Consider the following 16,960-nt stretch of genomic DNA (forward strand, 5'->3'; position numbering starts at 1 on the left):
AATTCCAAGACCAGGTGAAGTCGAGTTTGAGTCAAGACCAGGTCCAAACAGGTTCAGACCAAGTCAAGAACAACATCAGAAGAAATGAAATGTTACTCAAGACCAGGATCTTTCCCACTGGAAAAAATGAGTTTCTTTAGGATGAAAAGAAAGAAAGACACCGTTCAATCGAGCTAATCAGTGATGAGGGTTTGGCTGGTCAGTGAACGGACATCTGAGGACCGCTGCCGGAACACTTTCTACAGATGAGGTCCCTCGATTTGTTTAAATGCCAAATATTCCACTTCTTTAGTTTGAGATAGGTGGGAAAAAGTGGATTCAACGTCAAAGAGAGACAAAGACGAGTCACAGTCAACACCAACGTGGGCTGAAGACACGTCCAAGACTTCAAAAACAATGTTTGCAATCAGACATGAGACTGACTTAACACACACACACACACACACACAGAAAACCTCCATACTGCGGATCTTACCAGGGATCTTCTTGGCCCAGCTGATCATGAGGACCAGCTCCTTGTCGGCGAGGTGCGTGAGCGTCATCATCATGCTGGACTCGGTGAAGGGCTTCTTCATGTCCTCCATGAGGTAGATCTCCGGAGGTTCCGCCTCCATGATGTGGCAGATGAACTGCTCCGGCGTCATGGCCGAGCGGCGCTCTCGGCCGTGCTGACGGAGCGAAGGCAGCGAGGAGAGGGGCGCCTCCAGGTGGAGGTGCCGCTGGGCCCCCGACCCCAGCCCCATCCTGAGCAGCCCCCTGTTCCCGGCGGGAGCCCGAGGCTGGAGTCCACCACGGCGATGCCTCGTCCCCCTGTAGCTACAGCGCTCACGCCTCACACCTGCGTGAATGAACACAACATGCAGTGTTTAGTACAGTTTGAACTCCAATGTCCCTTTACCCTGGACATGAGGTCCTGTTGTCTCTGTCCTGTGTCTCAATTAGAGCTCGACTTTTACATCAGCTCAACATAAGCCTTTAAGCATCAGACGCTGCCCAGTTACGTGGAGTTACAATGGAGGTAGCAAAGCACAAATACCTAAAAACTACCAGTGAAAACCTGCAATGAAATTTTATTTTCTACATACAATAATTCATGATTTAAACATCTCAATGTACAATGTGCGGTCCCAGAAAACCTCAAACACTGATGCCCCTTTTCCACCAAAAAACACCTGGTGCTAGTTCGGAGCTGGTGCTAGAGCCAGTGCTTAACTGGTGCCAACAAAGAACCGGTTTGCTTTTCCAGTGGCCAAGAGCCAAGTGGAGCCAAGTCAGAGCCACGTCATTACGTCATCGTAAAACGTGATCACGTGGGTGTGCGAGACGCTCGCTTGGAATCACAACAACAAACATGGACAACCCACCGTAGCGATGCAAATACTGCTCGGAGTCGGTGCTTGCCTAGCACCAGTTTGGAACCAGTTTGGCACCAGTTTGGCCCCTGTAATTCTGCACTGACCAAGTCCAACAGTTCCATGAATCCCAGTCCCGGGCATCAGGTTCTGTGGCTTGGTCCATTCTATACTACACTGTCTATATTATATATACATATTTATATATATATATATATATATATATATATATATATATATACTGTTTATATTTACATAGGCTGTTTATATTTTTCTCTATATTTTTATATTTACTGCTTATATATATTATATTTATTATTTATTATACATATACTACTTACTTATATATAGGCTGCCTATTTATACTTATATATATACTATTTATATTTTTATTTACATTTATATATGCTGTTTACATTTATTTACATATACTGTTTATAGTTTACATACTGTTTTACTGTTTATATCCACACATACTGTTTATATATACTGTTTATACCTCTCTCTCTCTCTCTCTCTCTCTCTCTCTCTCTCTCTATATATATATATATTTATATACTGTTATAAATATATTGGGTTGGCTTATACCGGGACCTGAGTGCTAATTTCGTACCACTAGCATGTAAGTGTGAACTGGTATGACAATAAAGTTCCTTGAATCCTGCTTGGGCGGTTGAAAACCAAAAAACTGGTGCTAAGTCAGGCACCGGCTCCGAACCAGCCCTGGTGGAAAAGGGGTATGAGTGGAGTGCTGAGTAACAAGCAGCGGCCCTGAACCCATAGGCTTCCAGTCATACGGCTGTGGGATGATGATGTGAAGGACAGAAGCGAAGAGAAGGTGAGGCGCCTACCGCACTTCATCATGCCCACTTCGTAGCATTTGCGCAGACGGCAGGCCTGGCAGCTTTTACGCCGGTTCTTGTCGATGGTGCACTGGTTAGTGGCGGGGCAAATGTAGTCGTGGTGTCCTGGCAGAGAAATAAAAGACACATCAGGGATTTATGTTATTTGAATGTCTCATGATGGATAGAGAGATAGAAAGATGGATGAATAAATCTGACAGACTTTACATGCACAGCATATTCCGGCTTTTGCCCTTATTCTGAAAAAGACAATATTCCTACTATTCCTTCCCACCTGAGATGAGGTGAGGGCGTTTATTTTGTGAATGCATCTCCACCCGGGCCTTGCAAACACACCCAGCCGAGCGTAAAAAACCCCAAGAGGCCGCGTGTCGCTGTGGGTTTCACACTCTCACCCACATTATCATCACATGTTCAGCTGCTTTCATTTGTAGTCACTCAAAATTGCAAAACACATGTTTGGTTTACAATGCATTGTTTTCTGGATGGAGAATCAGGATTTCTCTGTATTGAGTTTTAGTGATTGTCTCTGTTGTCCACCCCTGTGTGTTTTTATCCGTCTGATCAACAGTACATACAATAACCCTGCGTTCCAATACCCATACTACCATACTATTTAGGAAAAGGCAAGGAAAAGAATTAGTATGTCCCAATACATAGTGTGTCAGATGCAGTATGCCAAGAGTACCAGGATGTTCTACTACATCCGGTCAGATTTTGCAGTATGCATTTCAGCACGCTGCTCTGGCCATTCTGACCCACAATCCTTTGCGCAGCGGAAGTTACGTCGCACCGACTGAGCTGTGTGTACAAGCCACGCCCACATACGGAAGACAACGCAACACACACATCGCACACACCTCGCTCAGGTACAGCAGCGGCGACAGGAAGACAGAAGATCAGAAGATCAGTGTCCACTTTATCAGCTCCACCTGTACAATCTAATGCAGTTCAGTGCAACATAAATTCTGCCTTTAAAGAAAGTTTATAATGTTCAGTTTTTGTTGGAGAATGTGTAAATTTAATTCTGTGTTTATTACTGAGGTTGTAGTTTGCAGAGGTCTTGTACTGGACTACATTATATTGAGAGGTGTTTCTAGTTTTTTGTCCTTCCTATTGATATACAATGACGGGGGACAGAATAGTGGAAACAGCTGTCAGTAAAGTGCAGTCCAGTCCAACAGCAGCACTAACTATGAGCTCAATGCCAAACATAGAAGTGAATGAACTCCTCTATTACTGTGAAAACAAGACAAGCTGAGCATTACAGGCAGCAGGAAAGGAAACTTCATTGCACAACAGTTGGATTAGATTGGATTAGATTATACAGGTGGAGCTGATAAAGTGGCCACTGACTGGATATTACCCTTGTATGATACTCTGTATGTTGTTAGCCTTTTTTTCCGGTGTAGTTATGTTTTGTTGACCTCTTTTAAGGCCTTATATGGTGACTCTACTGATTAAGCTGCCTTTAGTTTTTAGTTTTTGTGGAATATTTTGGGGAAAATAAACCCAATTTATTAATTTTCAACCTGTTTTCCCTGTGCCTCCTGCCAGAAAAAATCCCAGCTGAGATGCATAATCTGGATGATGCATGACCGGAGAATGCTCCTCAAACCCGAATAATAACAGCACATCCCACAAGTCTTAATCTGAAGCGGAAAAAGGCCTAATTTGGAATATTCAGGCAGAATATGCTGCTTCCATGACCCATATCAAATTAAGAAACACTGTCAGATTCAGAATAATAGCGGAAAACTAGTGTGCATGTAAACTGATTCGTTAAGGTCGGCAAAGTCGCACCTTGGATGCTCCTCTTGAAAAAGGCCTTGCAGCCCTCGCAGGACCACACGCCGTAGTGATACCCGGAGGCGTAGTCGTGGCACACGGCGCAGAAGTGCGTGTCGGTCTTCCCCGCGGCCGCCGAGGAGGAGGAGTTCAGCCCCTCCGCCCCCTCCTCCAGCCTCTTGCCCAGCATCTTGTTCGCCGTGCTGGTGGGGGAGACGCGTGATGGAAACGGTGAACATGGACTCAGTTAAAAGGGACAACTTGACATTGTGAATTTTAGCCTGTCATTCACCCATCATCAGTCTGCCAACGGGCACTCCGCTCCAAATGTCTCTACAATTGTATTTCAGTCAACAGACAAAACGGCCGTGCAGAAGTGACAGCCGTCTTTGCAGGTGTGGTGCTGTCGTGCACACCGGACAGCTGGTGCATATGCATAAATATCCATAAAGTCTCTTTACAATTTAACAAATTTATTACAGAAGCAAATGAATAGACAAATCTGTGGACATTATTACAAAATGAGGAGTAGATACTGAAGTTTTTTGCCTCATTTAACCCTTTGATGCATGAATTATGAAAGCCTGAGTCAAGATTTTTTTTTTTCTTAAGTGTTTTTACTCTTCTTTTGTGAGTCTCCATACTTCTTTAAGGATGCAGGACTGGTGTTACCATGTCATTATACTAGTATTAATATTTTCAGCAACAAGAACTGACAGTCTCCGCATAAACCTCAATGGAGGGGAGCAGCAGAGAGCACTCTAACAGCTGATATGCAATTCCACCATAGAAACCATTGCATTTAGGAGAAAAAGACTTTGAAACAGCTGCCCACTGTAGTGACCGCTATGTGCCAAAGGGTTAATACACCTCTATATCCTCCTGAGACCCAGCCTATTCAATTATGTCCTCTGTAGTGGACATCAATTGATCGTCTATATCCTTTTACTAATTTTTAAGGGTTTATTTAACAGAACCTGTTTCATCAACAGGATACCTGAAATACACAAATGCAATGTGATTAAACACTTTGATAACCACTGAGTGCATAGAACACATCTGATTAACATATCTCATCAACTGCTTTTGTAATAGATTTTTTAAATTGTAAAGAGACTTTGTGGACACCCTGTACAGTAATCAGCCAGGAAGAAGAGAGATATTAAAAAAAAAAAAAAAAAAAAAAGTTGCTGTGGTGTGGACAATATCAGTAAAAATACTGAGTTTTTGGTGTGCAAATTAGGGATACATATGACTCTCACAAGGCTCCTGTTGGATTACTTGGATTGTTTTGTGTCTGAGCTCCAATTGGTGAAGCTGCAGACTCTCAGCTTCAAGGTAAGAGGCTGTGAATGAACTTTTGCAGAGGCGCTTGCACCGCTGATATGAAATCTGGACCCATTTCTCTGCAGAATGTGCCGTTTTGAAGCTGAAGAGGCGAGGGAGCGAAGAGGCGCTCATTCAGACCGATACAGAAATTTTGAAAACTCAACCCAGGGAATAACAAAAGTCTGCAAAACTGTCTGTTGGAAAGAAGACCCACAGTGATGAGAACAAGGGGTTGTTTTACTGAAAAAAACCCCAAAAAAAACATGCATGCAAATTCATGGTGAACGCACCTCAGTCAGGTTCAACCAGTCTTATTCAAGTCACTGTAATCAGGGTTTATTAATCACCCTCCTGAAAAAAAAACCCCAGGAAGCCCAAAATGTGAGATAACCTCTGATTTATGACAGCGGCTGGTGCTGATGACAACAAACCAGCTTCAACCCAGAAAGGTGAGCAAATCAAACGTGTTTACAGGGACTGATATTGTCACAAATACAAATAGATTTACAGCTTTACTGCTACCAGCCAAAAACAGCACAGCTATACTGAATGGCCTCATCATAAGTACATCCAGAATATAGCTGTTGGCCAACTATGGCTGGTGCCTAAGGGCTGCTGACTTCCTGTGAGAAGGTGTGTCATGTGACCTGACACCTGAACCATGTGGCCTGCTGACCAGCCTGCTGCCTTCATTCATAAAACACTGAACAATTAAACAGTTCATTTTCCTGACTTCAGCTTGAGAAACTGCCTTGACAAATTCTTCTTCATTTCCTTATTTCATGATTGTCTCTTGGAATAACACGCATGAACCAAGTATAATCAGCAATATCACCTGTTGCTGTAAGATGTGGGCCGATGTAAGGTTGATAAAATGAGATGACACACAGCTCGGGATCATTTGCAACTGGCTGCATCAGTAGCCTTGTTAATCATACTGAATGAGTTTGTTAGACATTATTGCAAATATTAGCGTCATGTTTTTGTCGGTGTGGGTAAAGCAGGTGAGAAGCGTACCTGCAGGGGGCGAGGCCGTGCGGTTTGGCCTCCACCCAGGGCGGATGTGTGCTGGGCTCGTTGTAGACCAGAGGCTGAGGGCAGTGCAGGGTCAGCGGCGGCATGCTGTGGTGGCTTTGGGAGGCGAAGAAGAGCGAGGGGCTAAGAGGCGGGCACAGTGACGAGGGGCTGTCGGTGACCGGCGGCCTGGCGTAGCTCAGCACCGAGGGGCCGTAGAAGGCCAGCGGTCCGTGGCTGTGGCTGTAGTCGTGGCTGCTGTCCGTGTACGGGGAGGGAATGCAGACAGCGTGGCCGTCCATGCCCACAGGAGGGGTGTAGACGGCGGGCAGGAGTCCCGGCGAGTCCCCCCTCTCTGCCACTTTGCTGGAGTCCACCTCCTGGAGCTGGAGCAGGGGTAACGGGTCATTGCTGATCCCGGGAGAGGACGCCATCCTGGGCCGATCGAGCATATGATGATGATAACGATGAGGATGGCGGCGATGAAGCTGGTCTTCCTATTGCATTTTCCACTGTGGTCAAGACCTACGACAGGAGGGAGAGAGCGAACACACCTTCACATACAGGGTCTACGTAAATCAAGGCTCATTTCAACTGCATTGAACCTTCAATGCAGAAAAAAAGTCTCTTGGTAAAAGAAGCAAGAAAGAAAACCAGTTCTGATGGGAGGAGGTGATGAAAATTCATTCAAATGACCTACTCGAGCTGATTTATCCTGATTGACGGCCGGTGCAGCGAGGGAAACTGCGCCTGTTATTTAACGTCTTTGAAAAGCCCACATTAAGAGCTCTGTGGGGCCTGTGGCTGTGGTTCAACCTGCCATGGTGCTGCAGACAATCACACCAGTTCACACCAACTGTGAGGCGAAACCTGAATACTGCAAACAACGTCACTCATTTACATCAGAGAATGCCATGGTCCCTGTCAGGAAATGATTTTACTAAAGCATATAACCATTCATAACCGAATCATGAACTCATTTTATTAAACACACTGTATGAGTTTTTTTTTTTTTTTTTTTTTTGGAAAGGTCAGCTGGAGCAGAGTGAAACGGTGTCTGCAACAGAGGGAAATATGCAAAAACTGAACTGCAGTGAGACGAGTGGACAGAAAGGTCAGCTGAAGGCAAAATATAATACACCATTATTTATGGATATAATATTTGGCCAATGAATGAAGTTAATTATAAGTTTAATTTGCTGAAACTTTTTGTCTAATTTTTGTTTAGTTATTCTGTAAATCAAACCAAGAAAAAAAAAAAAAAAGGCAATGTTCTATAGTTCCAAAATTATAATTAGTATCAATTAGTATTTATTTTATTGTATTTAATTATTTTATTTTATTTATTCATTTTTTATTTTATTTTATTTTATTTTATTCAACGCCAAAACACGGGAATATGCCAAGTAACATGTAAACAGAATATTCGAGTTGCTGCAGCGCATATAAACACCTTATTCGGAAAATTACCTTAACCGGAATATTGACCCGAACGGGAATATGGTGTGCATGTAAACGTAGTCAGTAACACTAGGACCAATTAGTGGTGAGGAAAGGAGAAGAGAGGAAGTGAGGTAGAAGAAGTGAAAAAATAAAATGAGAAATAAGAGAAAAATAGATCTTTACTACAGAGCCTGCATTCTCACTTGTTTGATTGAGTTTTATTATGTTTATTTAAATAACAACTGAGGACACATCTGCAGGAGGGAACTCAGATTAAACCCCACAACAGGTGGGAAAAAGGTATAAAAACAGGTGAATTATAGATTCTGTTGGGTTTGTTGCACGCTCACAAGGTTTATGATAAACTTTGTTCATTTCTGGCCCAAAGTGGCGGGGCGGAAAAATCTCCAACAGGTGAGTCTGCTGAGAATCACCAAGTATCACAGGCTTGTTTTTCATATTTTGGTGTTTACCGGAAATTGAAATGATCCAGCGCTGCGCACCATATCACTTTATTATTTGCCCGGCAACGCAGCTATTTATGAGTCTCTTAAAATCCATCCATCGCATCGGGAGAACAGACACAAACACAGTCACACCTTATTTTCAGACAGAGCACACAGTTTGCACGTTTATATTTCCATATTTGCGTCTGAGCAAATTTAGAGGCATGTGCTTTTTCTTTTTCTTTTTTTTTTTCTGCATTCCTTAATGAGATTTCGACCGTTTAAAAAAAAAAAAAAGCTGACTCCTACGCTTACAAATCCAAGCAAATGCAATTTATGAACTTGAGGATTTTTTTTCTTTCTTTTTTTTTTGGGTGCATATGTCATCGCATATTTTGGGAAATGAACTCACGTGAACGGTCTTCATTTGACCGAGACCAGACGCAACAAGACGAGCCCGTTTCATTGTTTTGCCTCACTTTTGTCTAGACTGCGTCAGACTTCCCTGCAGTGAGACTGTGACTTAGTTCAAATCCCAGAGGGTCAGCGGGGATCCTCCTCCCAGAAGTGCTGCCGTTATTCAAGGACACACGAGAAGCCTCAAGAAAACAGGAGATAACGGGTTGTTTCCTCCACCGAGTAAAACACGAGCAGAGGGCAAAACAACATTCTGCCGGTGCTGCACGTGTCGACTGGATCTGACGAAAGGCTGAACGCAGACACACCGAGAAACGTCACCAATCAAAATTTGATTTGGTTATGATTTCCCTGACAATACCAGGTATTTTGCACAGCTGAGTAACGCAGGTGACACATGCACAAGTGCCACAAAGCAAAAAAAAAAAAAAAAAAAAAGTGGGTCATTCCATGTCATTTCAACAAATTTTCAGAACATCCCACGCACTTGGGTCTCAAAAAATTCTGAAATTTTCTCCAGTTGTTCCTTATTTTCCTTAAAGTTCATGAAAATGTTGATGTTGTGACAAATAAATGCATTTCTGATGCAATGGTCATTATATTTTAGGTTAATAATGAACAAATAATAAACAATAAATGAATGTAAGACACAGAAGCAAGCTACAATGGTCTAATATTGAGGAATTTCAATATTTGCGAGTGGTAAAATAGCCCCATGTTTGGGATCAAAAACAAAAATGAACTTGCATAAAGAAAAAAAATTTTATATTCCAAGAAAAAGTAAGCTTTGAACTTTAAATTAAAACAGAGATCAGATTTTTAAGACATTCCCACATGCAGTTATGGGCCAATGAAAATCTGACACGAATTTTTTTTTTTTTTGGATTTGGAGAGGCTGCGATCCAGAAATCGATGCATATATCTGACTCATCATTAATGCTTTGAACAGTCCATGTATGTATGTCAAAGCTCTGAAAAAATCAAGAAGCTGGGGCAAATACAAAGTTGTTTTCTGAAGGCCCAAACATGGTCGACCACAAAACCCATGTCATTTTTTCCCCATTTTTCAGGGGCTGGCATGCCTACCAGTTATGATGTATGACAGATGTTTTTGTATATTCTGAGAGAGAAGGTGGAGGTGTATTATCGTGCCAAATTTCAGTTTCCTATGTGGTGTAGTTCCTGAGATATTGACACCTGAAAATGGAGGAAAAATAAGGACGCGTGAAAATCGCACCAAAATCGACACATAACCCCCCTCACTAAATTGGCTGTATCTCAAAAAGTATCCATCCGAGCAAAGTAAAATTTTACAGTGTGCCTATTGGATACATAAGGAACAACTGGTGAAAATTTCAGAATGTTTTGAGACCCAAGTGAGTGGGCCATTTGTTGAAATGACATTGAAATGACAAGTTTTATTAAGTTTTATTTGCAGATGACAGATGAGGTACACAGGAGTTTATTTACAAGCAAGCGACCTCTTATCTCATCTCCTGTTATTGTTTTCTACTGTAATACTTACCCTAGAATTTCACTCCTTGGACTGTGTTTCTTACACACACACACACACGCACGCACGCACGCACACACACACACATGCACACACACGCACAGTCACTTTCCCTCTGTCCTTTTCTCTGTCACACACACCACTGATTCTGATGAGTCAGCTCCAGTGATGCAATAGCTTATTTATTGTGTACAAAGTGAATTAGAGCAACACTTCATTCCAGATATAAGTGATATCTAGGCATGTTTTTTTTTTTTTTTATGTTTTTGTTTTGTTTTCTCCTCAGGATAGGATAGAAAGACAGAATGAGAAACGGCTTCTATACTTTCGCAGCCCTGCAGGTCTTGTGAAGCCGCGTGATCGCCTGGGCCTTGTAAACACACCGTGGCCGCACGGTGCCAAACACACCACCGGCCGGTTAATCAGTGCCAGGATCAACAGCAGAGCAATTAGAGAGTGAACCTCAAACATCGGAGGCGCTCGGGCCGCCGGGTGGTCCGCTGGTTTACTTTAAGGATACATTTCTGGCATCCTCGCCTCGTTCGTGCTCCACCGTGGACAGACAGGAGAAACGAGGACGGGCAGAGAGAGAGAGGAGAGATGCCTCAGACGTCCTGGACCGGATTCAAACCGGTGGAAAGGAGAGTGGAAAGTTTTTGGCCCAGGTGCAGGATAGATAGAGACGTATGGAAAAAGAAGGAGAAAAATATCGGCACACAGGATCACAGCTTACCCAACACTTGATCTGACTAACTTTGCAACATTTCAAGTTGTTCTCCTTCAGGAAATTTTTACTATATAGCACTTTGGTCAGCTTTTAAATGTGCTTTATAAATAAATTTGACATTTAGCGTACACTGCATGAACTGTAAAAAGTTGTATATAACAAGCAAGCATCTATTTTGACTGACTGTGGGCGGGGCCAGTTTTAAACAAGCAAATCACATCAAGGGTGTAATCATAGCTCGTTGGCATGTGCTGATTACGTAGCAATGCAAAAAAATTACCAAAAAAAGAGAGAAATTCACATATCCTCACTCAACTCCACTGATGGATGTTACTTATCACCAATGAGCCTGTTTGAGACTTTAACCTTTATGTGATCTCATTTATTTGGTGTCCAAGTTTCCCATCAGGAAGTAACACCTGCTCTTTTTTTATGTCAGGTATCACACATCAGACAAAAACAAAGCTCGACACGCAGCACGAAACAACCCGACTTGTGATGTCACTGTTATTTCCAACATGGCTGACCAGCACAGAGATAAACAATTAAGCCAAAAATGAACCACAGGGACTAATTTCAGTGAAATGAACGCCCACTAATGACTGTAGTGCTGTAATATTTAATTTTTACCATCCATGAGAAAGGAAACCTGAACACCTGATAAATCCGACGCCGCGAGAATGAGGGATTATTCCTGTAATCTCTGAAATCGAAGTGGAAAACATCGGCGGAAGCTTTAAATGGCGATTAACTGGCTTTACAGCAGAAAATGTGTTTCTATCTTTGGAACAGAAGATCGTGGAGACACGCGGTGAAGACGGGCGTGTTCGGTGGACCCAAAAACCCCCAGATGGACGTTGGGTCCGAGTCGCTAGGAGGTTCCATTGCGTAGATACAGTCCCATTGGATCCTCCATTATAAATGAATGGGAGATGTGTCAAGAAGTGTCAAGCAGAAATCTTTGGTTGATATTTGACTTAGAGGTTCGTTTCAGGCCATTTAGAATCAATCAGAACCAGAAAAAGTTTATTGATCTCAAATTGGGTAAATTCTAAGTCCAATGGAACCAATACCTTCATACCAAAAAAAAAAAAAAAAAAGTACATATTTATATAAAGATGTCTTGGGTATGCAGCGTAATTTTTTTCCCCATTGGAAGCTCTCATATTTGCTGCCACTGGAAAATGCATAATTGTAATTGTTGGCTGTGTTGAAAGTCAGTAAACAGTTAAGACACTGACCAAAACAAAACCGAGTGGAGGCGGCCACTTATCTTGGAGAAATCACAGACTAGTCCTTTAAATCTGACATTAAACGGTCGGTGTCGTCCTCAAAACCATGCCTTAAATGTGCAAGCTGCATAAATGTAAATAAATATCATAGAATTGTGGGAAAAGCACCAAAATAAATAAATAAATAAATAAAATAAAATAAATAAAAAGCATTAGGTGCTCATTTGGACCCCCCACCGGTTACCGTGCCTCAGGTGGCTTGAAGCTCTCCTCTGTGATTTCCTCTGTTTCTCTACATCGTCTCCTCCTTTGGCTTTAAACAGTTTTTGAAAATGATCTCTGTGAAGACGGTCACTAAAAAAATGTCTCCTGGCACCGGGTGATTGGCCTTTCAGTGACTGTAACCTCTGCAGAGACAATTTGGTGATAACACGAGTTATGATGAAATACTGCAGCTTCGCAATAACAACAGCCCACAGTGTGCACCTTCAGCATAATGTTGTTGTTTTTTTTTCCCTATATGAACTAGTTAGCAGCACTACTTGCCCCAACCAGAGTGACGTACATATTCTGAGCAGCCCGACAAGCCATCAGGTGGACTGAATGTAGTTACAGCCAGTTTTTGTGTGTGTGATTCATAAAACCAAACCCTCGCCTGCACAGAAAATGGATCTAGGAAAAAAGCCACGGAGGGACATTTTAAATTTGGAGATATTTCACGCATCAAAATTCACACAAGCAGCAGCTCGGATCGGAAAACGCTCGACAAAACAGTCGCAGGTTTGATGCCAGGCGCCGCTACGTGTCAAAGTGCCCTTGAGCAACACATACCAGCTCGTACTGCAGCCGCTGTGGAGAGGAGCATCAGCTAAAGCCTACAGGCTGGAACTCAAACGTGGACTTTACAGCTTGTCCTTCCTGAAAATCTCCTCTGCTTGCTTTATTGATTGCTTCTCCTATCGTCGTCGTCGTCACAGCTTTTCTTTCATTTAACTCAAATTTTATGTGCGCTCAAGTCATATAAATTTGAAAGTTGAGAAATGCGGGGGCTGCGATCAAACAGTGGATTTTCCCGAAGACGGCATGAATCAGCGTCGTCGTCGGCATGTTTTCAATTAAACCTCGGTGAAATCCACACTTTGGACCGTCTGGTTCAAAGAGGATCGGGCATTAAATCCTGCTGAGCGGAGAGCTCTGTCCCGTCCAAACCACCACCAAACCCGTTTTAGGGTTTTGCTTTGATCGAAAAACAGCAACAGGCACAGAAAATATCAATGCATTAAAAAAAACAAACAAAAAAAAAAACAATAACCTCAAAGCAATACCACAGCATAATCATACACGAATATTTAAATTTGACGAGCTGCAGAGATGCTGCACCCGTTACGAGTCAATCTGGATTAGTGCATCATGTTTATCAGTAATATGGATAATTTTAACTTTAATATGTCCGTGAAACTCCAAATTGCAACACATCCTACACATCAAGGCCGCGGTTTACAGAACAACAGGCTAAAGAACAGCAGGATGGATGGATTCCAGTTTTATAGCAGCTCAAACAACCCGACCCTTCACCTCACAGAACACAGGATTATATCTAGGAGGCACAATAATAAAAAACGTAATGCCGATAATAATAACTGACCACATTCTGGCTGGCATTTCAAACCTCAGCCTTGACTATGTTCTCAGACCTGTCAGAATTAAACAGCGATTTGCCGCAATTATTCAGTGAAGCCTGGATTTGGTGATTTCCCACGGGGCCGAACCGCGAGCCGAACACACGCATTCGGCCATTCACCAGAAGACATGAAAACAGAGGATGAGCTACTCACTTTTCCATGCTGTGCGGGCTGGAGGAAAGGCTTTTGTACCCACCAAAATTCACAATGCAACCAGAGGTGTCAACAAAATGGCTGTGCCCAAGTTTGAGCTTTGGACAGAGTCATGGCAGTCGTCCATGGTAAACGGCACGGCAGGCAACACGGGGTCAAAGGACGCTGTGTGACTGCAGGGCTCGCTTTTTATTCCCCTGCCTGCTTCATGTCACCACCGGCTGGCACGTCTCCTGCTCTTTTGGCTCCGGGGCGGCTCAGACGGAAAAACGTCACGGGTTCGGTTCCCCGTCATCACCGCAGCATCCGCCGGTGTGTGTGTTTTTTGTTAAAGTGACAAATGACAAAAACGCTGGACGTGCATGTCATTTCATAGCGTGCCGCACCGGCCACAAATCAAACAACTGCGAGTCTCAATTGAAGTTGATGATCAGCTGATTTAAAAAAAAACAAAAAAAAAAAACCTGGAATAAGCATGATAACTTTGTTGGTTGCCAGCTCATTGATAGCTTGAATTAATAAATGAATTATTAAATGAATTTTTTTTTTTTTGCATACCGCAGCTTTAAATCACATTATTATGCCATGAAGATGCTCCTCACCTTCTTAGTCTTTTGCTGATTTTTGACTTTGTCAGCATTAAAGAGCCTCTGAGCTCCCTCACAGTGAGTTCCTCTGGGTAAGCATCTTCTCCGTGGCTCAAAATGTGAACTTCAAGTAATAATTGGTGACATTTTCACATAAATAAATGCCTGCTTCACTACTTTAAGCCCAGCATCACATCCCCATAGAAAACACCATAGAAAACCGTGTCACTGCTGCGTAAAAGCAGACGGCTGTATGAAGGAAAACCAGGTTCGAGTCCAAAGCCGTGTTCAGAATCACCTCAAGTACTACTTATACTCGATTCACAAGATTTTTTTGTGACTACAACGTGAGCTCACCGGTTATACTCAGCTTCCCAGAATGCATTGCATCACTTCAGGCGGACGGTTGTGACGGCGACCGGCAGATGTGTGTTTTCTGAGCGCTGTATCAGAGCTGTGATGCTGTGAGCTGAAGCTGCTCACATCACATTAACATCCTGGCAGCGGCGCCTCAATGACACTACAGAGAATGTCACACATCCTGCCTTCAAAATAAAAACACCACTATTGGTTATAATGTATTCAACGAGATATTTGTGAGTAAAGCTTTTATTTTGTAAATAACAGGAATTGTGCTTATTTTGGGCCATGGCTAGCTTGACAGTTGTTTGGTGTCTCCATAAACATCGGACCAAATTTCCAAACAGGTGTTATTTGGATAAACTGATCACATTTCTACATGTCTGCTGTGTCGCCTGAAATATTTAAAACTTCTTCAGTGACATATTTAGTTTGTTAGAACAAAAAGTGTAGCAGCTTTTAGAGCCTGGCTTCGTACTGGTTGGTGCAAAATGCATTCTGGGATACTTAACAATATACTTCAGTGTGAACAGCCTGCCGGTCAGCAGACTAATGGTTGGGCTGAGTGTGCACTGTGTAGTACACACTGTCTGAGTGTGTAGTAGGCAGTATGTAGTACACACTGTCTGAGTATGTAGTAGGCAGGATGTAGTACACACTGTCTGAGTTTGTAGTAGTCAGTATGTAATATGTGGTATACACTGTTTGAGTGTGTAGTAGCAGGATGTAGTACACACTGTTTGAGTGTGTAGTAGGCAGGATGTAGTACACACTGTTTGTGTGTGTGTAGTAGGCAGGATGTGGTACACATTGAGTGTGTAGTAGCAGGATGTAGTACACACTGTGTGTGTAGTAGGCAGGATGTAGTACACACTGTTTGAGTGTGTAGTAGGCAGGATGTAGTACACACTGTCTCAGTATGTAGTAGCCAGTATGTAATATGTGGTACACACTGTTTGAGTGTGTAGTAGCAGGATGTAGTACTACACTGTTTGAGTGTGTAGTAGGCAGGATGTAGTACACACTGTCTGAGTGTGTAGTAGGCAGTATGTAGTACACACTGTCTTAGTGTGAAGTAGGCAGGATGTAGTACACACTGTCTGAGTATGTAGTAGCCAGTTTGTAATATGTGGTATACACTGTTTGAGTGTGTAGTAGCAGGATGTAGTACACACTGTTTGAGTGTGTAGTAGGCAGGATGTAGTACACACTGTTTGTGTGTGTAGTAGGCAGGATGTAGTACACACTGTTTGTGTGTGTAGTAGGCAGGATGTGGTACACATTGTTTGAGTGTGTAGTAGCAGGATGTAGTACACACTGTGTGTGTGTAGTAGGCAGGATGTAGTACACACTGTTTGAGTGTGTAGTAGGCAGGATGTAGTACACACTGTCTGAGTGTGTGGTAGGCAGGATGTAGTACACACTGTCTGAGTATGTAGTAGCCAGTATGTAATATGTGGTACACACTGTTTGAGTGTGTAGTAGCAGGATGTAGTACTACACTGTTTGAGTGTGTAGTAGGCAGGATGTAGTACACACTGTTTGAATATGTAGTAGGCAGGATGTAGTACACACTGTTTGTGTGTGTAGCAGCAGGATGTAGTACACACTGTCTGAGTATGTAGTAGCCAGTATGTAATATGTGGTACACACTGTTTGAGTGTGTAGTAGCAGGATGTAGTACTACACTGTTTGAGTGTGTAGTAGGCAGGATGTAGTACACACTGTTTGAGTGTGTAGTAGCAGGATGTAGTACACACTGTTTGAATATGTAGTAGGCAGTATGTACTACACTGTTTGAGTGTGTAGTAGGCTGGATGTAGTACACACTGTTTGAGTGTGTAGTAGCAGGATGTAGTACACACTGTTTGAATATGTAGTAGGCAGTATGTACTACACTGTTTGAGTGTGTAGCAGCAGGATGTAGTACACACTCAAACTCCATCAGCAGAAACTCCAAGTCCCGCCCACCCTGTTTGATTGACAGGTGACCTCTGGGAAGTGCAGGGCAGAAACCCTGCAGCAACGAGAGCAGAGCAACACAGACAAAATAA

At 42.8% G+C, this 16,960-nt stretch overlaps 1 protein-coding gene across 1 annotated transcript in view; it reads right to left on the reverse strand.

The window, feature by feature from the left end:
* esr2b (estrogen receptor 2b) overlaps positions 1–16,960 on the reverse strand; it is a 49,637-nt gene that overhangs the window by 23,223 nt on the left and 9,454 nt on the right. The window contains exons 2-5 of the mRNA XM_030045051.1: positions 6,350–6,871; positions 4,019–4,206; positions 2,204–2,320; positions 476–838 (exon numbers count right to left, since the gene is read on the reverse strand). Coding sequence (XP_029900911.1) covers positions 476–838; positions 2,204–2,320; positions 4,019–4,206; positions 6,350–6,798 — 1,117 coding nt within the window. The 5' untranslated portion in view covers positions 6,799–6,871. The remainder of the gene's footprint in view (positions 1–475; positions 839–2,203; positions 2,321–4,018; positions 4,207–6,349; positions 6,872–16,960) is intronic.

This window comes from Myripristis murdjan, chromosome 22, assembly GCF_902150065.1.
Source record: "Myripristis murdjan chromosome 22, fMyrMur1.1, whole genome shotgun sequence".
Taxonomy (NCBI): domain Eukaryota; kingdom Metazoa; phylum Chordata; class Actinopteri; order Holocentriformes; family Holocentridae; genus Myripristis; species Myripristis murdjan.